We start from the raw sequence: 24,367 nt of genomic DNA on the forward strand, positions 1-24,367 counted from the left end.
TTGTATGATATTTTATCACAATATATAAATATTTAGTATTTTTTAATTATCCTTCAAATAACCCAAAAAATATTTTTGTAAAGTTTATATTATTAAAAAATAAAATCAAACGGTCGAAAGGAATATAAAATAGCTGAAAAACTGATATTATCGTAAATGGACAAAACTCATCAAACAAACCCGAGCTCCCAAGATCAATGGATAACAAGAGGGTAGCCATCTCATTGTACAAATAGGTGAAAGCCTTAAATTTTATAAATTCTCGATAGGCAATAATTAACCGTTCCTCAATTTGACCGCCAAACAATCCTAACTTTCTCCCGCCCTCCCAACCCCACAAAGGATCCCTTCCCTCAATTTCTTCACTGTTTACTGAGTTATGGACTCGTATGCTCCATTACTAGAGAAACTCCGCCTTCCTCAACCATCCCTTCAACGTTTCGCCGTCGCTTCAATCTTCTCCAAGCTCCGATCTGCTCCGAAGCATCTCGACTCCGACTCCGCCCCGGGAAGAGAAGCCATCTCCCAATGCCTCCTCCACTCCTCTCCCGCCGTCGTCGACCAATCAGTACGAGAGCTTTGCCGCTTAGTCAAGGAATCTCATACCGACGTCTCTCGTGCCCTAATCGAACTCCAAGCCGCTCTCGAAGGATCCGAGTCGCGGTTCGTTGACGTGTTCGTCAAGGGACTGGGTTTCCTAGTCCACTTTGGATTCCGTAAACACAATGGGTCATGGCAATTTGGCTCCGCGGAAGCTCATCCGTTTGTTAAGGTACGAGGAGTTGTCTTGTGAAGAGATTGCTTGACGTTTGTTGTGTGGAATCGATATTAACTGTGGAATGTTAACGACGATGTGGTATTATATCTGTACTTGGGGGTAACACATTATGCGTGTGATTAGTGGTTTTGTGATTTTTATTTGAATTGTTACTCTAATCTGTAGAGATTATTGGTTTATTTTGGTTAACTGGGGTTACGTCCTCTTATATACAGGGATCATCTCTTGTATTGATCTAGTTTAGTCTATATCTATATCTACACTATATTAATAGTCTATACTAAAAGGGGCAATAAGAAAAATTTAATTTCAAAGTTGAATAAGTACATGTTATGCGAATAGAACATCACTATTTGGGTGCAATCGATGTTACATTTTGAATCTCTTCATCCATTGCTAATTTTAGAAATTATTTTGTTCTTAGAAAGAGATTTCATTGTATCATATATATATATATATATATATATATATTTGTAGAATCTAATTTAGTATACTTAATCACCATTATTTACCATGAATAGATATAAATGCCTACATTCATACTCAACCTTTAGAAAATATATAAAAAAAAAACAAAATAATAAACTATAAAATTCATAGACATGTGCATCACACGTGAGTCATTGCTAGTCATAATAAAACAGTTGTCAGACCCCTTTGATGTTTGGTTGCATCAGTGCTATCCTGGGTTCGGTGAAACCAATGCTTAATTTTATGGTTTATAAGACACTACATGGTTATTAGATTTGAAAGCCGATTCTCTGGTTCTATACCCAATTTGATGATATGGCTGTGGCTTATCTGTGTTGAACAAATTGAGCAGTCCAACTTTCTCTGTTTAATGTAAAGTTTAAAGCAGTGACAGTTTGGGGTGTGTGGCAGGTGTTATCTTGTCGAGTGGATGTTCAAGCCCAGCTCTTGCACCAAATTCCACTGTTTATGGTACAAAACAAGTCATTGGGAATGGAAGCTGTCTGCAAATTCTTAAGCCCATTTGTGAACTATTCAATATTAAAAACACAGTTCTCAGACTCATCATCTTTATTATTTGCACGGAGTTTGATGTCATCAATTATGTCGGTTTGTTGCTCGTATCCGCACGAGGCAATGCCTATACTTGCTTTATTAATTCGAAGCCTCAAGTATGTCCCACGCATGACTCTAGAAGTAAGTTGGCAGGAGGAAGATAATTTCCCATACTGTCTTGAGCATGTTTTAGATTATAATATTTGAACTTGATATTTATCATTTTAAGAGTTTCACACGACAAGCACATTATTCAATATACAAATGACTGCACTCGACATATACCAATAAGGTTAATATTTCTTTGTAAATTTGTAGGATTTCTGGAATTTCATACATTTGGTGGAATCTTTGGTGGACGCTTGTACTGTGGTGTTAAGATTTGTAGTCAACAAGGGATCGGTATGTAGTTCCATTTTTCACCACAGTGAAATACTAGATTATTATTTTTGTCTCTGCTTCTTCTTGATTGCACAGAAGTTTGGAGGTTTAGTTAAACTTCTGATAGATTTGACCTTGGCTTAGTTCAATTACTATATTTTAAATTTTAATTACTGTTTTAAATTTTGAACTGCTCTTTTTTTCCCACTCAGCATCTCAAAATGGAGGCTCAACAAAGCAGCATAGAATTGTTAGATACAGTTCTCTGCCTGTATGCATGCCTTGACAGACACGTTTGTGGCTGTGAGCGCATTCTTGAACTGTCAAGATATTTGTTGTCCGTACAAAAGGACCTCGGGATGCAATATGTACCAAAGCTATCTTCAGCCTTCTCACCATTATTTACAATCCTCACAAAATCAGAGCTAGAACATGAGCAATTATTGATATTGAAACTTCTTGTATCCCTCCTGCGGTGGAAAGCTGAGCGTGGTATGTTTGCTGTTTAGTTGAATGCCTCCTACATGTACCTATTATTTATGTTCACATTTTATTCTTTTGGGAGTTGGTTCTAAGAAAATTTCTTTCAACATTGTCCACTATACTGCTACATTGTTGAATATATAACGATGTGTATGACTTTTCAGAATATGCCAACAGAGCAACAACACGTGTTCCAAGTGAAGAACTTCTATTTGTCTTTCCTGCCCTCAGTCTCATGTCATCTCCTTCAAAATCCATTAAAAGAGCAGCAACTGAATTGCTTTCCATGTTAGAAAAGTTGTTGGTGACACTATTGGTGACAACAAAGGACGAAGTTGAGGAGAGGGGGTTCCAGTTTCCATCAATTAGGACACCTGGGTCTATCGTTGTTCAGCTTTTGGAAAAGCTATGGTTCCAGGTCAATCTTGTAATCATATTTTCTTTAGTATTCTTTTTTGTCTAACATGTAATTGTTGCTGAAAAGTACAGATAGATGCTTGAAATGGTGATTGACATTTGATAAGATTTAAATAATTTTATCTCAGGGCCGTTCTTCACTGTCCCGTGGATTCTTTTTGGATTTTGCTCTTTATGGCCAGAGTAATAGCAAAGATGATAACAATTTGCCCAGAAAGTGTTGGACATCTAAATTAAGAGAGTACTCATTATGGATTGTCGAGAGACGAAAATCCCTTCTGCCCCTCACTCAATTTGAGGAATTATTTGTTAAAGGTAAAATAAAATATTTGTTTTTGATGGGTTACTCACCATGTCTTAATAAGAGTTTTTATATTTTGACATCCATGGATTGATGGGTTAAATGATTGATATTCTTTTAGCATATGCTGTTGCAGAAATGCCCTTCCTTGTAGGTGCAATCACTTCCATTATGGTGGTGCATCATTCATTGGGAACTGATGCTGTAGAGTTACTAGCCGCAATTGGAACTTTGGATCCAAAAATTGGATTTCAGTTGCTGCTTTTAGTTCTTTTTTACTGTAATATATTTTCAAGAAAAGAAGTTCAACGCCAGGATATGGTGGTGAGTTTTCTTTTTACACTGGGGTCTGACTAGTTTTCAGCATGTCTGAACATTATCTTTTTCGCTTCATTGCATTTGAGAATGTGTTAATGTTCATTTGAGTCGATGATATTCACTATTAACTGTAATAGTTACCTTTGGATCATACACTTGTAAGTGTAAAATATTAATATACTTTTGTAGATTATTGATTAAAAGTGTAAATTTTCTATCATTTGTCGTCCTTCCATCATATAATATATGCACATATATATGTGCATTAGAAGCCTTTAGACATTATTCTCCAACAAAAATAAGTTTCTTCAGTGTACTATTTTCACCTTTATATTTGGCATGGATAGTTAATATTCGATTACTTGCCTTTTGTTCAGGCACTATTTATCTTTTTATCTAGACATCTACATATACTTCTTTCATGTTAATGCAGCTTAAACTTTTGGGATTGCTTCCAAGCATTGCTTCCCACAGTGCAATGGTTCCGTTTATAGTTGAAACTATTTCACCAATGCTTCGTAAAGATTCAAATCTGTAAGTGTTTTACTTTCATTTATTTGTTCACCTTTCGTGGCCAGTTGCCATTGGCACTTTGCCTCATATACAATCTTTTATGAGATAGGTCAAGTGATTCTTGATATATGAAATATAAGGTCTATTTAGAGAGGTTAAGACTATTTAGACAAGTCAGGTCATCTTTCAATCAGATTGCAATTTTCGGAATTATTCCAGCAGCTATTTTTCTGTTTATGACCATGCATTAATTTAGTTGCTGATTGTCATATTCTTTAGTTTGTTAAGTATCCATGCAAACTTTCGCAAAAGTAGAGAATCTAGCTTAAAGATATCAAACCATCAGTTGTGAGCGCTAGCAAATAACGCAAAAATTCAGAACAACAGGGTCCTATAGATACATATGTCTTTGCTTTGACTTGTTTCCAAAATACCTCTTCAATTACCACTGAGCTAAAAACATAAACTAATAGATTCAATACTTCAATATTCCCTATCACCTGTGGACTTGAGAAATTGCACGAGGCCCAACAAGTGGTAATTAGAATTAATTGGAAGAACATGACAAGGTTTAGCCTTGCCCTTTGTATATGTAATATGTTGCTTTGAGACCATGTTAAATCATTAATGAACCCAAAAGCTTAAGCTAATGGTTATGATAAATTTAATCCTTAATACTCGATAAGTAAAGTGTTAGAACCATTTAGTTAAGTAAGTTATGTTCTTTCTATTGAGTTCCCTAGAGCATAGCCCTCTACTAGCAATAGAGACTACAGTCACCTAGTGACTGCCACCAGCTTAAGTTGACCCTCTTGTATCTTGGGGCAGAAAAGTGTGGTATCTTCTCTTTTTTAGAAAAAGAAAGCAGCCACAAGGACTCTGATGCTCCAGTCGATGAGAAGTTAGGATTATTTTAATCATCAATTTCCCGTTACATATTCTGGTTGGTCTATAAGTGTCACAAGTTTCATACATACAGGGTGGATGTATTTCAGTACTCAGTGGCTTACTATTCAGATAGCTTCTTCTAATCTCTGATTGTTCATTTCATTCCCAGAGTCTTATATGCTACAGCAACTCGATTGCTATGTCAAACCTGGGAAATCAATGATCGTGCATTTGGGAGTCTGCAAGTAAGTTGCATTTATATTTGTGTGAGTGCTTGGGGGTTTGGGGATGGGGTTATTGGCTCATCTTTCCTCCTTTTTACATTTACTTGATACCTGATTGTGTAATCATGCTCCATTGCCTTCACCTCTAGAGAGTCCTGCTTCCCGAGGGATTTTCTGACTTTAACCATGAGGGAGAGATTTGTCTCAGTTTATCTGCTTCAATTCGAGATGTTTGCAGAAAAGATGCAGATAGAGGAGTGGACCTTATCTTGTCTGTTTCAGTAAGGCTTTCTTGGAATTTTTTTTCTTTTCTTGTTGTTGTTTCACATCTAGATGGATTTAATATACCCTCTCAATTAACAGTCATGCATAGAAAGCCCTGATCCTATCAATCAAGCTCTTGGATTACAAGGTCTTGCACATCTATGTGAAGCTGATGTCATTGGTAAACTTACTGTCTACAACTTATTTTCTTTTAATCTATCAGTGCCTAAATTATTCATACTTCAAGAATCAAATAGTTTAGACTTAAGTAGTTTATAATAAACCTTCCAGATTTTTACACTGCATGGGATGTCATTGCCGAGAATCCACTGGACTATTCTGCAAGTCCAGTTCTTGCAAACAGGTTAGTCACTGCTCCCGATGAACTGTCACTGGATTTTATGTAAATCAAAAGAAAAAATAGCAATTGTAACTTTTACCAATGCGAGACTGTTATTATTTTATAGGACATTCACATTGATGCTTATGAATCCTTCTGCTTGCAATTTCTATAAGAAAACAATAATAAACCCTTTTTGCTTGCAACGAAATAGGGACCCAGACCTCCAACCACTTTTATCTAATCAGACTATTTATGAAAAAGTCAATGTGAAGAAAAATATTTTTTTTCCAATTTGGTTGACACTGAAATCGTTTAAGTTAAAAGACAGTTAAATCAACTTTTAACTACTTGTATTATTGATCTAATTAAGAGGGTGACTTGGCTTTTTGGCAGCCTCTGTAAGCTTCTCAGGTGGGGTGCTATTGATGCTGAGGTCTATCCAGAAGCTTCAAAAAACATCATAGGAATTCTTCTTGCCCTTGGCACATCAACTTCTCCTAGTCATGATTTGCGATGGGCGAAGGCCAAGGCTTCTGCTTTTGATGCCTTAGCACAATATGAGGTAAAATTTGGTCTTTGATTAGATTTCATGTGTCCCTTTGGGCTTCGGTTTTAAAGTCCTTTTGTAATTATTCAATTGAAGACATTCTTCTCATTGGAGACATTCTTTTCAATTAGTCCCCCTATTGAAGCCTTAGCACCTCTTGGTCAGGTCTATAACTCTATGCCCTCTTTCGGGTTCTGTCGCAATTTGACCAATAGGGAAGTGACAGAGGTTGCCTCTCATCTTTCTCTGGTTGAGGGGTGCAGTCTTAGGGAGAGAAGGAGGGACGTTTGTGTTTGGAACCCCAATCCGAGTCAGGGGTTCTCATGTAAATCTTTTTTTAGTTTGTTGTTGGATCCCTCCCCCTCTAAGTCTGTTTTTAAAGTGGTTTGGAGGACCAAGGTTCTTGAGAAAGTTTGGTTCTTCATCTGATAAGTTCTATTGGGTTAGGTTAACTTTGTGGATAGGCTTATGAGAAGGAGGTCTACTCTTGTTGGGCTTTTTTGCTGCTTGCTTTGTTGAAGGGTGGAGGAAGACCTTGATCACCTTTTTTAGGATTTCCAATATATGTGTGCTTTGTGGAGTTTGTTTTTGCATGAGATTGGTGTTAGCCATGTTGGTGATAGGGGTGTTCGTGCGACGATCGAGGAGTTCCTCCTCCATCTGCCCTTTAGAGAAAGGGGGGACATTTTATGGATCACTGGGGTGTGTCCTATTTTGTGGGACATTTTCGGGAAGAGGAACGATCAGGTGTTTCATGGTAGGGAAAGGGATCATAGTGAGGTTTGGTCTTTGATTAGATTTCATGTGTCCCCTTGGGCTTCAATTTTTAAGTGCTTTTGTAATTATTCCATCGGTAACATTTTTCTCAGTAGGTCCCCTTCTTTTAGTTGGGGTGATTTTGTGGACTGATTTTTTTTGTTTGCCCTTGTGTTCTTTCATTTTTTCTCAAAGGAAGTTTTTCTCATTAGAAAAATGAGGTAAAATTTAAAATGAAACCATTTATCTAGTTGTTAGCCATCTTTTTCTTCTTTTATAGACGAAGCAGTTGTACTGAGACGATTAGGGCTGACCCTAACATTAGGTTTGGGGATTACGTAAATAAATTTTTTTGGATAAGAGGGAGTACATAAATAAATTAAACTCACTGTGATCTTAACAATGGATTGGTTGCTCAAAAAGAGGCAATTAGCCTAAGACCATTGCCAAACCGTTTTCCCTTCCTCCCTGGCATAGGGTTGATTCCCTAGCTGGAGGGATGGAGGAGTTTCCTTCTTTGTTCTTTGATCTTCAGAAAGGGCAGAGTCACTCTTGCTTAGTGTATTCTTAATTGCTTGCCTACCTATTACTTCTCTCTCCTCAAAGCCTCGAAAAATGTAATTAAATCTATGGAAAAGTTGATGAAGAGACTTCATTTGGAGTGGACATCCTTGCTCACGTTTGAAGCGGTTTCTCTCGATAACCAAAACACGTTTGTGCTGATGAAGTGACTTTTGAGATTCATCCAATAGAAAATTTCTTAAGGGAAAAGGTTATTTCTAGTATTTATGGATGTATCGACCCTCATAGGTGGACAACGAAAGAGTTCAAGCCGAAAAAAGGGAACAAACCATAGGTGAACCTTGCCAACAATCTGCCTTTGTATGTTTGCCTTACTATATTCATAGTTAGAGCAGGTACTAAAATAAGTATTTTGGAAGATATTTGGGTTGCCCAACACACTTTGCAGTCTTTCTTTTCAGATCTTTTAGCAATAGAAAGGTGTTTTTATATTTGAATGTTAAGACGACAACAACCAATCTTGGAATTTGGAACTCAGACGTGGCTCTTTGACAGAGAGCTAAATAGTTGGGTCCTTGGCGACTCTGCTTGTTCTCTAATGTCTGCTGGTTTATGCATTTCCACTACTAGAAAGGTATTCCATGACTAGGTTGATTTTAGAGGAGCAAATGTTCAAATAAAGTATAACTCTTTTGTACGATGAGCTTTAGTCTCATTTTTATCTAATAAAAGAGACCTGTTTTCCTTTTAAAAAAAATGTTCAAATAAAGTAAAAGTCCTCCCTTGTCAGCTTGGGTTTTTTCCTTTTTGTCACTCGAGATTTTCTTCTTCTTCCTTGCCATCTTCCTGTCTGGTTATAGTTACAGAGAACTTTCCCAGGTGCTTGAGCTCCCCCAACATCACCTTACACCGTATATAGTGGTATATTGTTAAGACTCTTCAACTTTCGATTGATATATTTCCTTTCAAAAACTGATTACAGTCCAAAAAAACACAATGAACAAACTTAATCCCACAATATGGAACTATCACAAGGAAAACTTAACGAGCAACAAAGCTGAATAACAAAACACAAAACAGAATAATACTCAGACTCCCTAAAATAACATTCACATCGACCAGCAGACTATATAGACATAAACGGAATGATAAAACCTGGTTCTGCACCCTCCCCTCTCAGGAGATGGCTACCACCGCCCCCTTTTCCTCTAAAACATTTTCTGCCCTTCCCTGTGCCTGCTGTCCCCTTTTTATTACCCACTACTAACTAACTGTGGGTCCCCCTTCCTGGTCCCCATCCTCCTTGCTTTCTTCCCATCCCCCACGTGTCTCCTCGATATTGGTTTCATGGCCACGACCTTCCTTGCCACCTGTTTCCCCCTCATTGGTTTCATGTTTCTTCTTATTCCTCCTATTATACGTAAATAAGATAGGGGGCCTAGCATCACTCTCCTCTTCCAAATCCACCTTGTCCTCAAGGTGGAACTCCGGGAACTGGTACTTCATGTCAGCGCAATTCTCCCATGTTGCCTCGTGTGGCGGCAGTCCCTTCCAGCTGATCAATGCTTCCCAATCATTAGTTGCTGGATTCTTGCGATAGCTGTAGACTTCTTCGGGCTGCGTGATCCATTCATGGTTTTCATTCATGTATGGATTCTATGGTTGCACCGTTTCGCCTCTCCCAACAGCTTTCTTCAGCTGTGACACATGGAACACGGGGTGGATAGCAGCATTCGCAGGAAGTTCGAGTTTGTATGCTACTTCTTCGATTCTTTCTAAGATCCGATAAGGCCCGAAGTACTTTGGTGACAGCTTTTCATTCCTTTTCTTTCTAAGTGATGTCTGCCGGTAAGGTCGTAATTTGAGGAACACCAAATCCCCTTCTTGGAATTCAACTTCCCTTCTCTTGGTGTCAGCCTGTTTCTTCATCCTTTCTTGAGCTATTTTCATGTGTTCCTTCAACGCCCCTAGTGCGATATCTCTGTCTTTCAACTGCTGGTCAAGTGTCGAATTTGGTGTCTCCATGTCTCCATAGTACACCAGTGGAGGGGGTAGGCGTCCATAGACAGCTTGGAAAGGGGTGATGCCAATCGAACTGTGATAGGTAGTATTGTACCGGTATTCTGCCCAATGTATCCACTGGCTCCATTCGTGCGGTTTTTCCCCACAAAAACACCTCAAATATGTCTCAACACTCTTGTTCACCACCTCGGTCTGACCATCTGATTGTGGGTGATAGGAGGAGCTTCGGTTCAGCTTAGTGCCTGCTAAACGGAATAGTTCTTTCCAGAAATGACTTAGGAAAACCTTGTCCCTATCAGACACTATCGATCTCGGATACCCATGAAGTCGGATCACTTCCCTGACAAAAGTTTCTGCCACCGTCTTGGCTGTGAAAGGATGCTTCAAAAGCAGGAAATGGCCATATTTACTCAGTCTATCCACCACCACAAGTATCGCATCCCACCCCTTGGATTTTGGCAACCCTTCAATGAAGTCCATGGAGATGTCACTCCATATTGCGTTGGGAATTTCTAATGGCATCAGTAGCCCTGCCGGTGACAATGCTGAAGACTTATTCCGCTAGCATATCGCGCACTCTTCACAATACCTCATAATGTCCTTCTTCATGCCCTTCCAGTAGAGCTCCCCAGTCAACCGCTTATACGTTCTTAAAAATCCCGAGTGCCCCCCGAACACTGAATCATGGTAGGTGTGTAATATTGTAGGTAGCAGAGTGGAGTTGCTTGGAATCACCAGCCGTCCTTTAAACTTCAACACCCCCTGCTGCAGAGTGTAATGGGGTATCTCCATCCCTTGCTCTTCGATCAATCTAATGATTTCTTGCAGCGCGGGGTCCTACCTTGTTTCTTCCTTGATGATATCCACATCTATCAGTGTGGGGGCTGTGATTTGATTCAACTGCACGGCTGGTGAAATTCGGGACAGGGCGTCAGCGGCTTTATTCTCCAGTCCTGGCTGGTAGGTTACTTCGAACGAATATCCCAACAGCTTCGCGACCCATCTTTGATACTGAGGCTGCACAACACATTGTTCCAACAGAAACTTCAGCGACCTTTGGTCTGTCTTCACCATGAACTTCCTTCCTAGCAAGTACGGCCGTCATCTTTGTACTGCAAGGACTACGACAATCAACTCTCTTTCATACACCGGCCGCGCTCTGTCTCGCATACTTAGTGTCTTACTGAAATAAGCTACGGGCTTTCTGCACTGAGTCAACACCGCCCCAACCCCAAATCCTGAAGCATCTGATTCGATTTCGAAGGGCAGATTGAAGTCGAGCATGGCAAGTACCGGTAGAGTCATCATGACCTTCTTCAACTTATCAAAAGCAGTCTCAGTTTCAGCATCCCACTTGTACGCCCCCTTCTTCAACAGTTGGGTGAGTGGCGCTGCTATTGCTCCATAGTCTTTGACAAAGCGCCGGTAGTAGCCGGTTAGCCCAAGGAATCCCCGAACTTCCCTCACATTGGTCGGAGTTGGCCATTCACTAACCGCTCTTATCTTTTCCGGATCTGCTTCAATGCCCTGTTCCGAAATGAAATACCCCAAATAACTGATCCGAGGCTTTGCAAAACTACACTTCTCCAAATTCGCATATAACTCCTTTTCTTTCAGCAGTCCTAAGACCACCTCTAAGTGCTGGATGTGCTCGTTTATCCCTTGGCTGTAGACCAAAATATCATCGAAGAATACCAGCACAAACCGTCTCAAGTATGGCTTAAATACCTGATTCATCAGTGCCTGAAAGGTCGATGGAGCATTCGTTAATCCGAATGGCATCACTAAGAATTCATAGTGCCCTTCATGAGTTCTGAACGCGGTTTTTTCGATGTCCTCGGGGCACATCCTAATCTGATGGTATCCGGCTTTGAGATCTATTTTGGAAAATACACTAGCTCCCTTCAATTCGTCGAACAATTCTTCTATCACCGGTATTGGGAACTTGTTTGGGATTGTCACGTTATTCAATGCTCGGTAGTCTACACAAAACCTCCAACGCCCGTCTTTCTTCCTTACCAACAACACCGGGCTGGAATAAGGGCTTTTGCTCGGTCGTATGATCCCTGAGGAAAGCATTTCGTCTACCAATCGCTCCATCTCTTCCTTCTGATGGTGCGCATACCGGTATGGCCTGACATTCACGGGGTCCGTTCCACTCTTCAGGTAGATGTGATGATCAATACTGCGCTGTGGTGGGAGTGCTGTGGGCCATTCGAACACGCTAGCAAACTGCTTTAACAGGGTGGCTATTGCTTCTTCATCTTCCCTCCCCTGCCCTCTGTCTTGTTCATGTTCTTCTAACAGTCCACATTCTATGGTTCGACATTCTACAAGGAATCCCTGATCGTCTGCTCCCCAGGATTTCATCAAGTTCTTCAAACTCACCCGTGTTTTGGTGAGGCTCGGATCCCCTTTTATCACAACCTTCCTTCCTGGTAATGGAAGGTCAGCATCAGCTTTTTCCAGTCAACTTTCGTCACCCCCAGAGAATGGAGCCACTGCATACCTAGGATCATGTCAACCCCTCCCAACTGCAGTGGTAGGAAGCTATCCTTCACCTTCCAGCCTTCCAATTGTACTTCGACATCTCGACACACTCCCTTCCCCTTAACTGCCGTTCCAGACCCTAGGATCACCCCATAGTTCGGTGTCTCCTGCAGCGTCAATCCCAGTTTGGTCACCAATTTTTCCGCGATGAAGTTGTGGGTAGCCCCACAATCGATTAGGATTACCACCTCTTCTTCTCCCACCCTTCCTTTTACCTTCATGGTCCCTGGGTTGGTCAGTCCCACCACTGAGTTGAGAGACAGTGCAATGTTCAGGTTCTCCACATTCTGGACTTCTACTTGTTTCATCTCAGCTTCGGCATCAAAGAACTCCTCTTCCACTATCTCCAGCTCCTCCCCTCCTTCTCTGACTACCAGCATTCGGAGTTCTTTATGTTCCTTTGACTTGCATCGGTGTACTGCAAAATACTTCTCCCCACAACGAAAACATAATCCCTTTTCCCTCTGGGCTTGGAACTCTGCATCTGACAGTCGTTTCGTGGGTCCTTCCCGACGGTTATCTCCCATGGCTACCTCTCTCAGAGATATTGTTCTCATTGGCCAACTTCCCCCGGTCAATCCCTCCTTCGTGGCTGTTGAACCGGTGTTCTTAGTCTGTTGACTTTTATGGCCGGATTTAACGTTGTAGGCACTAATCAGCCCACATTCCTTTCGGACCAGCTCCTTGTTTTCTATCTTTAATGCCAACTTCATCATTTGGGCCAGCCCATTGGGCTCCAGGGTTTCCACTTCCGACTTCAACCACGGGTTTAGCCCATTCATAAATGTTTCCTCTAACACCACCGTGGGCAAGGAAGCCACCGGTGCTAGTAGCTTGTCGAAACGGTTCCGGTATTCCTCGACGGTGGTCTCCTGTTTGATTGTTAAGAATCGGCCCACCAACATTCCTTCCCTGGTCGCTCGGAACCTTACTAACATTTTATATTTCAAGTCATCCCATCCGGCAAATGCTTCCCGCTCTTCTTGTGACCGGTACCAGTCCAACGCCGGCCCATCGAAGCTGATCACTGCCACTGTGAGTTTCTCCGAATCCGACAAGTTATGTATCTTGAAGTAGCGATCCGCTCTGAACAGCCACGAGTCGGGGTCTGTTCCATCGAAAACTGGCATCTCCACTTTCTTAAACTTACTTTGATCCAGCGTTCGTTCTTCCTCTGTTTTTGCTTCCAACTTTGGTTCTTCAACAGTCGCTGGGGAGGATGCTTCAGCCATGGTAACCTTGCTGGTGGATCCTTCTTCTATCTTTCTTCCCGGTGTATCGTCCTTAATGATTCCTTCAATATACTTCAATATCACCTTCTGCTGCTGTGCTTGTTTGTAGATTTGTGAGTTCATCTCCGCAATATTTTTGGCCAACAATGCTATGTTCTCTTCAATCATCGGCAGCCTTTTCATCTCCAGCTCCACCGTTTCCAACCGTTCCTCCGCTGCTTTCGTCATTGTTACGATTTGCCTAGGTATGATGCTCTGATACCAATATGTTAAGACTCTTCAACTTTCGATTGATATATTTCCTTTCAAAAACTGATTACAGCCCAAAAAAAACACAATGAACAAACTTAATCCCACAATATGGGACTATCACAAGGAAAACTTAACGAGCAACAAAGCTGAATAACAAAACACAAAACAGAATAATACTCAGACTCCCTAAAATAACATTCACATCGACCAGCAGACTATATAGACATAAACGGAATGATAAAACCTGGTTCTGCACCCTCCCCTCTCAGGAGATGGCTACCACTGCCCCCTTTTCCTCTAAAACATTTTCTGCCCTTCCCTGTGCCTGCTGTCCCCTTTTTATTACCCACTACTAACTAACTGTGGGTCCCATTTCCTGGTCCCCATCCTCCTTGCTTTCTTCCCATCCCCCACGTGTCTCCTCGGTATTGGTTTCATGGCCACGACCTTCCCTGCCACCTGTTTCCCCCTCATTGGTTTCATGTTTCTTCTTATTTCTCCTATTATACGTAAATAAGATAGGGGGCCTAGCATATATCTTCAGCTATACACCACACATTACAGTGACATTGAAAGTGATTATTGGTTTAGATTTAACTTGTTCATGCACATAAGGGCTATTTGGGCATAGCTTAGTTGTTTTGAGGGATTCATCAAGTCTCTCACTCTTTATGTCCTCAGTATTTGGTTTGAACTTCAAACTTCCAACTTCTTTTCTTTTCAAGCTTCCCTTAGTAGATTATTGTAAACACCCCATTACTTTCTGGGACGAACAAGGAAACTCCAAGAACACACAAAGAAACACAAGACCGCTCAATGATAAAAATATATTGCAATATAAGAGAAGGTACAAAATACCAAATTACCAACAGCTTTTCAAGAGGGCTATCTCTATCCCTAATTGCTTCTATTTATAATAAAAAATTCAAACAAACTCCTTAGCTCACCACTAATACACCGTTATTCTCACAAATTCTTTCTCTGTTAGTGATTTGGGTAGGGTTACGCTCATTGGATTTATTTGTTCACTTTTTTATATTCTTTCCTATGGTTTTGTTATTCACGCTTTCCCAGGTGTCCCTTCTTGAGAGAAATTATCAAGATTTTAAAGAAAAGAGCACGTCAGTTCTTTTTACTGAGAAAGATGTGGACGTCCTCAGTGCCATAAAAGATTTTCTGGTTAAAATTATATTTCATGAGCACAGGTCAGGACATGAAGTTACTATAATCTAATTCCAGCTTCAATTGCTGTTGAAAAATAATTGACAAATCATTCCCAATGTGTTTCAGTAACCGAAGACGACTGGTAAAGGAGAAGAAAGTTGCTGGAAGCAAGATTGAGAAGCTACTAGATGTCTTTCCTCGACTTGTTTTTTCTTCAGGTATTGTATGATTAATGGTAAAGCTGTTATGACCAAGAATTTCATATTTTTTTTTTTCAAAATGAGAAACATTTAATAATATTTTACATTGCAACCGGTAGAAATATTTAATAATTAGTTTATGAAACATTTTTCGGGTGGATGCTTATACCTGCCCCATCTGGATCTCCCTTCTTTTCTTTTATGAAACATTTTGTTTCATTATATTTGCTTGACTTTGAAGGAATATATTTGGTCGTCAATAAATCTATGCTGCATGAAGTATAGATGTTGCACATTTTGTGGGCACACCACTCATGCACTTCAGTTAATGTTTAAATGGGATCACACTAAAATTTTAAAAAATGTTAATACATAAAAATATATTGAACAAAATTTTTTCTATAAGAAACAAATCTTCATTGCATAAATGAAATTGTTTGTACCTATTGGAAATATGTGACTTTGCTCGTTAAAAGTAGGAGCCACACTAGGAAAAGTAGTTTCGATCTATTGAAGGCCATAGGTAACATTTACTATTTCATGGTCACTAGTTTATGTTGATGTGAGAACAAAATATTTATCTTAAACCAACCGAATTATTAAGACCTACTCAAACTCATGGAAAAATGGTTAAATTCAGATTTTTAAAACACGGTAACCTTGTGAAACAGTAACTATCAAATAATATTGGAAAAAACTCATAAAATGAAAGGAAATATAACAGGCAACCCTTCCACTAGAAGATTAGCAGAAGTAAAGGATGCTAAGTTAAAGTTGCATCCTATGTTTTTCCATTTCTTCCTCAGGAAGATGGGTGTTGTATTCAATTGAATTCGAAACTTTGGTGAATAGTTTAGCCACTCATATTTTGTGCTGTTCCCTCCTCCTATGTTTATTTGTGTAAAATTGCTAAGTTGTAAATTTGTTCTCAGGGATCAGAAGTAATGTCAGGCAACTGCCTGCTGCTGCACTGCTATGTCATTCTTTCTCTTCTAGAAAAGGGAATGATCCTACAAGAGTAAGGCAGTTGTAACTGGTAACCTTTATTTTGATTTTTTTCCCTTTCCCTTAACAAGATAGCTCTTTATTCAGAGAACACAAGAAGAACACACCAGTTATGAAAATGCGATGCGAGAAATTGGTGATTCTCTTCAACTTTCAAGAAATATTGCCATGGCTCTCTTAGCCCTAGAATCATGGAAAGCATTTATGGAACGCTGGATAAAGTCTGAAGTTTTATCATCTGATGTTAGAGATACTGCAGTTATCTCAGAGAAAACTTCTAAAGTGGCTAACGAAATTTTGAAGGTTCACGTTGCTGTTGCCCTCCTCTGTAGTACCTTGAATTTCATGTCAGTTATTTACATTAGTTCTGAAAATGTCGGAATCTTGATATTAATGTTGTTATTCCTGTCATTCAGAGAATAATACATGTTGCTGAAGAAGCTTTGCCAAGGTGTGCTGAAAATATGGCACTAGCTATTGGTGCACTCTGTATGGTAATATTTTGCTTCCACTACCTCTCTCTTTCGTAATTTGGTTCTCAAGAAACTTTGAATTTGTCAAAATGTCAGTGAAATTTCTGAAGTTTATTAATTTTTAAGTATAAATTCATATGGAAATGCTATATTATCACTAGGGCGTTAAGGTCGAGAGGCCAGCTTCTTGGCATGGGCTTCAGGAGTAAAATTGGCCTTTGTGCATTTTTAGATCTGTGAGTTTTTCTACCACAGCAGCCTCGTTGTGGATGTGGTAGATATACGATATGAAAATTTGAGGGTTTTTTTCTTCTCTTTCTTGGGATAAGAAGCCAATATTTGATGATATGAATTGAAAAATTACTAATATCGTAGTTTTTTCCTTGCTTTTATCAGGTCTTGCCTCAGGCTGCCCATGCCGTGAAATCAACTGCTTCTAAGTTTCTGTTAAATTGGTTGTTCCAGCATGAGCATGAGCTTCACCAATGGCCATCTGCCATATCCCTTGGAATAATCTCTAGATGCCTACATGTGACCGACCATAAATTGAAATTTCAGATTATCTCTGGACTTCTTGAGGTATGGATAATCCTTGTTCGTCAGGAGGGTTTTGTCAATCAATGAAAAGTTCAGTTTCATTTTTTTAGAAAAAAACATTATTGTTTTGTTACGCACGGTGTTATGCAAATAAAGGGGTTGCAATGTTCTTAATTGATTATCATTGTGGTTGACTTTCTATTTATTGACTTTGAATAACGTGAAATCTCCTTTTTAGGTTTTAAGTGTTACCAAGAGTACTCTTGTTAAAGGAGCTTGTGGAGTTGGCTTAGGCTATTCTAGCCATGATCTTCTTTCTGGGGTTGGAATTGTTGATAAATCAAACTTGGGTGGAGATAAGCAGACAACCAAGATAAAGGAAGTAGAGTTACTGGGAACTATAGTTAGATCTTTATCTTTGATGATATGTCAGCTCACGGGATCTTCTAAAGATGTGTTTGAAGATCTTTTTCAGTTGGTTCCATTACACTCTTCTGGTATCAGTGTAGATTCTCAGCTGTTGCATAAGAATGGTGACCCAGAAGACGATGTCTGGGGTGTTGCTGGACTAGTCGTTGGTCTGGCTAATACCATCATTGCACTGTGCAAAGTTGGAGCATATGATGCTGTCCTGAAGATCAAAAGCTTGATTTCCTCGTGGTTTCCTCATGGAAATTCTGTACTTCAATGCTCTGGTTCATTTGATGAAGTTTCTATTAGAGTTCTCTCTGTTGGATCCTGTCTTGCACTACCAACCATGACATTGTTTTGCCATAGACTTGAGTTGGTGGATGGTGATGAACTGGACCATTTAATAAGTGCCTATAAGGAGATTATTTCTGAATTGTTACCTGTTAAAAGATCTTGTACATCCCATCTGAATTTGTTGATGGCATCATGCATAGGAGCAGGGAACCTCCTTGCCGGCATTCTAAATGAGGGGGTGCATTCTATTGAAGTTGCACATGTCCAAGACTTGCTGGAGTTATTTAAAAGATGTTATTCTAATCCTTACAGTCCTTTGATCCATTTTGGTGGAATGCTTGGAGTAGTAACTGCCATGGGAGTGGGTGTTGGAAGTTTGTTCGACTTGCATCCTACAATATCATCAGTTCAAACTGAACATGACTTAAAGGTAATGTGTCATTCTGTTATGCTGTTATGTTTTTATTAACTTTGAAATTAGTTCTCTTATAAAATGCATTTCCTGGACAGGAGACTTCCCATCTTCTAGGCCCACTTCTTTCAAGTCGTGTTTGTGAGCCACTGTTGACATCAATCATCCAAGAGCTGTATCTTGTTGCACAGAACTCTGATGATAAGAAGCTGCAGCAATATGCTGCATGGGCATTATCATTCCTTAGATACAATATTTGGTCAAAGCAATTTCCAAACCTTCGGAACTTAAATGAGACAGATGTATCTGATTCAAGATCTTTACCTCAAAATTTCCCAATGGATGGTGTAGGAATGCGGCTATGCAATTGGCTAATGCAGCTGAATCTTTCAGAGGTATGTTTCTTTTGTTTTTCTTTTTAGCTTTGGTCTGAATCTATGAACTGCATGCATACTTTTAATTTATGACAAACCTTATTTTTAATTTAATTTATGCATCATCTCCCGTTTCTTTTTAATTTGTGAAAAACCATACTTTTACAAGCGGACAATTAAAAGAAAAACCAGTCCGAGCTAAAGGAAGCCCAGAAAAAGGGCCACTGCTCAAAATAAGAAATAAGGTATGGTAACAAAAATCTCAGTTACAGATAGGCATTCAGGGAGGTGGTTGAACCTCATTGAAGAAAAAATTGTCCTCTAGAGGAGTTTCTATCCCTAAAATTCCTTCCATTTTTCTCAAGGCGAATATACCAGAAAATAGCTAAGAAGGCTGTTCATAAGACTGAAATACAACTAGGATTGTTTCTTTCCCTTATCAGGATCTTTCTTAAAACTGAAATACAAGATTTATTAAGTCTTCAAGTTGCATAAAAAAGCTCACCCTCGTAATGATTTTTTTTTGAAAAGGAGACAAACCTCTTAAATTATTATTAATAAAAGAGCCTTTAACTCAAAGTACAAGAGTATTATACTAAGAGCAAGAGAAAAGAGAAAATTCAGACTACCTCTACAAAAAAGTTGCAAAACAAATTCAAGCTAAACATAGAAGAGATCAAGTTAAACAAAACCATATCCAAATAAATCTAATTACAAAGCATAATGCAAAAACCTCTCATAAAGAACTAAATTGAAACTAAAAACTCTCAGGAAGATGCAACCTGCTGCCTCGAAACTGCCTAACCAAAATAATCCATAATCCAGAGGAGGCTTGAAGAAGTCTTCCACTATTCGGCATCGACGTGAAGGATTTACTTGCCATCCATATGAAGGAAAATCCAAGAACGACTGATGTTGGTCTTATATTGTGGAAAAATACAATAAAATGCTGAAAAATCAAATTAGAATAATTCCACAATTAGCTACTATTGATTTTAAATGATTTGGTATTTAGCAAGACCGGGGACAAAAATGAGTAGCAGACGGAAACTTTGCAGATCCTGGCTCTTCCTCGCATTGAAACAGGGCATTGAGATCGGTTTCTAGAGGCTCAAAATGTTTCTGATTTTCAAGTTTGGTTGACCTATTTAAATGCTCCAATTCCTCGCTACTAACGTTTAAAAGAGAGTCGAAAAAAGACTCACCCTTCTTGTTGGATTGATTGAGAGGGGTTTTGCTTGGGAAGCCCTTAAAAAATTATACCTTGGAGTTAGGCAAAGAGAACTCAAATTACTTAAACTGGGTTAGAGTAGGGATGATGAGAAAATGATTTCGAAGAACAGACTGGGGCTAGAATTTGGGTACTCAGATTTCTTAAGCTGGCTGGTTGAGGGGACTTTCCAGCTGTAAAAGTTGACACAGCCAGAATTTTCTCTCTCTTAATTAAAAGTTACTTTACAACAACTTTTTTCTTGTTCCTTTCAAAACCAAATTTATTATTCTCTCTCCTTCTTAAGTGTGGCTCTTCAAATCCAACCAAGTTCACACTACTTTCCTTGGAGTCTAAATTTAAAACCACCCTCACCAGGGGAGGTAATCGGCGCCGGCACTGGCGAGGCTAAAAACCGGTGAGTTCCCTGTTTAAAGCTTCAAAAGGATTCCTCGTATATGAAGGAATTTTTTGGATTGATCTTAGGTATTCCACTCCATTCGGAAAGAATGAATCATCAACAACTCCATCTTTTAAAGCATGATTTAATCTTTCAAGTCAAATGGGTTTGAAAAATCCTCAAATGATAAATAGCCCTTGGTTAATGTAGGAAGCTCAATTTGTTCAAAATCACCGAAGTGTAAGAAAAAATTCCCTCGATTGAAATCTATTATTTCTAATGTAGTTGGTACAAAACCACATTGGTTTCTTTTTACTTGAATCTTTGCTTCAGACACATTTAGAAGGTTGAGCATTTCAGAAGCAATATTTTCCAAACCTCCAAAATATCTCCTATAGCTTTGAACGTCTGATTGCTCCAATAATCAAGAGGGAAGTTTTTCTTATTTTAATCCATCCTCCATAGCCTTCAACAACAAATGGTCTGCTATGTTTACTTTTACTCCATTTCTCAAACTTTAAATGAAAAGGACCCATGACTTGTCATACCTCTTCTTTTCCAACAAACTCTTCTAGAAACCCTTCATCCAATTTAATCAAAGCATTAGCTGCAAACAATGGATTAATGATTATCTTTGATTGAAAAAGATCTTCCAAGGTTTTTCTAATTTCCTTCCAATCATCAAATGCAAATAATCTTGAAATAATCCATAGATTATCGAAGTCTTCTTCTAAAACTTCCGGATTTTTAATGATCCAATGCTGAGTTGCATTCTGAAAATTCGAGGCCTGAACAGAGGAAGAAATGCTATGTTTTACCAAAATTCGAGGCCAGAACAGAGGAAGAAATCCAATGATCCAATGTTTTTTCACCCTCATAATGAATTGACCTACATGGTTATGTAGTGAATGAAACTTCTAATGTTACACAGTCCATTTCTTGAAGCTTTTCCATTGGGGAGATCCAAACAAGAAGTAACAAGCTGCTTGGAAAAAATGCCACATGGTTGTACTTCTTAAAGGAGCATAAACCAAAATGGTGAATAAAACTGGCAATTTAAAATTTAATTAGCTTTCTTTAATCTATCTTGGCTTCTTGGGTGACATTTTTTTTACCTAATCCACCTTTGGTTTCCTGCAATTAAAATTCTGGATTCTTTTTTCTCCCTTTAAAGAATTTATAGTTTACTCTTACTTTTTTCATATAAGAAATAAATCCATAATAAAGAAAGTGGTACATGAAGGGGGAGGATAAAGCATTTTTCTCCTTACCTAACGAAATGGGAAAAGGAGTTCCAGTTGGCTTGTGGCATAGTATTTCTTTCCTATAAGAAAAATAAGTATATTTTTTAATTGGCGAGTTTAGGCCAATCCATTTATCTTCAAAGATGTCACAGTTACCAACTTACCCTTTGCACTTTGATTCAACAATTCAGGAAGCTTTTAGTATTCTCAAAAGATCTCTGTCATTTTGTTCCTAACCACGTTCATCTTAACCTTGATTCAACAATTCAGGAAGCTTTTAGCATTCTCCAAATCTCATTTTTGAGTATTTTGATAAGAATGAAAGTTGCTTCTTATTATTTGAAGAGAGCATCAATGAACTGTGTATCGCAAATATTGTCCACTCTGTTCTCATGAAAATTCTTGAGAGCACACTACTCTTATTAACACTTTATTGAACTGATGCAATCTTTGTCTCTAGTGGTTTGTTTGCTACATGCACAATTTATTGTCAAAAAGTTTGATTTGAAAAATCTAATACATCAAAAGTCCAGACAGGGACAGCTACACATACCGAGACTCTAGTAACCACACTACGGTGTCTTTCTCAAGCTCCCAGATTGCCGTCCTTAGACTGGGGAGCAATAATCAGGCGCTGCATGAGGTATGAAGACCAAGTTGCTGAGTTGCTGCCACCAAGTTCTGCTCTTAGAAAGGGCATTGTAAGGGAAGAATGCTTGAAGTTCTCATTAGCCCACGCAAACCAATTTGACCAACTACTTATTTTTCTCGATGAGCTCTCTGACATCTCCAGGTTTAGGACACTTGGACTGAATCTGCAGTCATGCCTGCTTACTCATCTCGCAGGTCTCATGAAAGTGTTCTCTAATGCAAGAGTTGAAAAACTTTTCAATGACATGAAAATTTACATGTCTTCTTTTTACTTGGACCAACTCCTGTACAATTATGAGAAGCATTTACTATGCATCGCGTGCTGGAAGGGGCTCTACCAATGTATTGACGAAGCTAATCTTAATTCATTGGAGTGCATAGCTCATATTGAAGACTTCATGGTGGTTCTTTTCACCATGTTACCTACATTGTCGTCCAGTACCAACAAAGAAGTAGATGAAGTACAATCCGCAAAAGAGTGGTCCGAGGCAATCAGATGCCTTAGCAAGGCACGGCAGACCTGGTTGCTGAACTTCCTTCAGGTACACTCTACCTCCTTATATTGATTAGATTTTTTTCATTGTGTTCATTGGAGGGGACTAATATTCATATTTATGTGACAACTAGTTGTCTATGCTGGTAAAAGCTTTGCAGAACGGTCTTTTGTTTCTGACTTGGAAGTGTCATGTGCAGATTTCATGCGAGGATCTAGTACCAAAAGATCAGAAGTTATTTGAAGTTCTAAAAAAGATGAAAGCCAAAGCCAATCTAATAAGGAATGGTTCTCTCCCAATGAGCGAACTAGGAAAAATGAAAACCCTGATGCTGAACTTGAAATCACAAGGTTCTTCTTTGAACAAATTCTAGGAACCAAGTTATAATTAAAGTGTCCCATGGAGGGGCGTTGCATGTTTTACAATGCTCCAAATAGAAATCGCTCATGTGATCTCAACACATAATAGGGTTCTCGCATTCTCCTGTCCATTTACTTGCCTGTTTCTAGGCATTTCACACTACTATCGACTTACCCGACCTTTACTTTGCAGACGTGTGGGACGTACTAGTTGAGGTTGTTGCAGCTCTTCAAATTGCAGAGGGTAATGTCAAAAGACAATGGGTGGTTGATGCAGTAGAAATTAGCTGTGTATCGGTGCATCCTTCCACGGTACGCAATGAAACAATCACATTTAAATTTAGACAATAAACTTCATTACAACATGATTCATGGACAAAATAAGCTATTGTTTTAGTCCCATCCGACTTAGTTTACCTCAGATAACACCATATTCTACAATAAACTCCATTAGGTATGGAAATATAATGATTAAACTGTTAATAGAGAGCTGGAAGTAGAAACACGAAGAATCATACTGCTTAGTGCAATGTTGTATTTTCTCAAAAACTAGACTACACTTTTATAAAAAATTAGAGTGGGCTGGATATGAGAACTTTATCTAGTGTTCAAATTCATCACTTTCTTTACAGAAATGTTGCTCAAAACATCCCAAAATACACTAAATTTGGTTGTGTTGAAACCTTTTGATGTTTTCTTCTGCAGGCAATCCAATTTCTTGCTTTACTATCAAGTTGCTTTAGCAAGTATATGCCTCTACTCATTCTGGACCCTCAAAATGTGTTGAACAATCTGCCAGTTACCCTTAATTCTCTTCTGTCCACATCTGCCTGGAGTTCCATTGCAGAGTCCGTTGCTTCACGTCTCTTTGCCTTGACCGAACGCATCTATCTCGCCACCCAGACTCCGAATGTGGATGGCACACATAGCTCCCAACCTATTGATGAAAGTGAAATTGATGCAGCTACTTCACTATTACATGTGACGCATAATACATGCGTTTCTTTGAAGGACTTCTTGCCATTTGGGGAGCAGCTTAGACTAGCGAACATGAATATCATCACTTAGCAAAGAGGCCATTTTTGGAAAATTGACCATCAAATATTTTGTAGATTAGATTAGCAGCTAACTATAGTCAAATTTAGTTGTACAAAAATGAAGGTGATTTGTCCTTAACCCTTCATGTATGTCTTCCTTTCAATTGTAACATCAATTTCTTGTATAGACAAAATTGTAAAGATGTAAATATAGAGAAGTTTCGAGTCAAGTGTATATCGATTAAATTTATTAATAGCAATGAAATGTTCAGATTAATCAAGGCT

At 39.0% G+C, this 24,367-nt stretch overlaps 1 protein-coding gene across 3 annotated transcripts; it reads left to right on the forward strand.

Moving 5' to 3' along the window:
- The first annotated feature begins 295 nt into the window (after positions 1-295).
- LOC103487116 (protein RST1) lies at positions 296-24,359 on the forward strand. Of its 3 annotated transcripts, none has more exons than XM_008445337.3 (25): positions 299-772; positions 1,661-1,945; positions 2,123-2,206; positions 2,398-2,677; positions 2,833-3,086; positions 3,214-3,400; positions 3,508-3,710; positions 4,138-4,238; positions 5,275-5,350; positions 5,479-5,610; positions 5,693-5,774; positions 5,885-5,957; positions 6,330-6,498; positions 14,892-15,022; positions 15,108-15,199; positions 16,114-16,199; positions 16,274-16,489; positions 16,603-16,680; positions 17,056-17,238; positions 17,435-18,331; positions 18,412-18,708; positions 22,075-22,734; positions 22,886-23,036; positions 23,239-23,357; positions 23,751-24,359. In XM_008445337.3, the coding sequence occupies exons 1-25, from the start codon at positions 380-382 to the stop codon at positions 24,111-24,113; spliced, it is 5,592 nt and encodes a 1,863-aa protein (XP_008443559.2). In that variant the 5' UTR covers positions 299-379; the 3' UTR covers positions 24,114-24,359. The 3 variants fall into 3 exon arrangements, with proteins under 3 accessions (XP_050939239.1, XP_008443559.2, XP_008443560.2); XM_008445338.3 differs by having other exon boundaries at positions 3,523-3,710; XM_051083282.1 differs by lacking the exons at positions 22,886-23,036; positions 23,239-23,357; positions 23,751-24,359 and having other exon boundaries at positions 296-772; positions 22,079-22,248.
- The last annotated feature ends 8 nt before the right edge of the window (positions 24,360-24,367 follow it).

The sequence above is a fragment of the Cucumis melo genome, chromosome 4 (assembly GCF_025177605.1).
Source record: "Cucumis melo cultivar AY chromosome 4, USDA_Cmelo_AY_1.0, whole genome shotgun sequence".
Taxonomy (NCBI): Eukaryota; Viridiplantae; Streptophyta; class Magnoliopsida; order Cucurbitales; family Cucurbitaceae; genus Cucumis; species Cucumis melo.

What these genes read in the sequence shown, in the direction of transcription:
- LOC103487116 (XM_008445337.3), top strand. Translation starts at nt 380, where the DNA reads ATGGACTCGTATGCTCCATTACTAGAGAAACTCCGCCTTCCTCAACCA. An exon ending in AGTCCAGTTCTTGCAAACAG is followed by an intron (nt 5,958 to 6,329) that starts GTTAGTCACTGC and finishes GCTTTTTGGCAG; the next exon opens with CCTCTGTAAGCTTCTCAGGT. An exon ending in TGGCTAACGAAATTTTGAAG is followed by an intron (nt 16,490 to 16,602) that starts GTTCACGTTGCT and finishes CCTGTCATTCAG; the next exon opens with AGAATAATACATGTTGCTGA.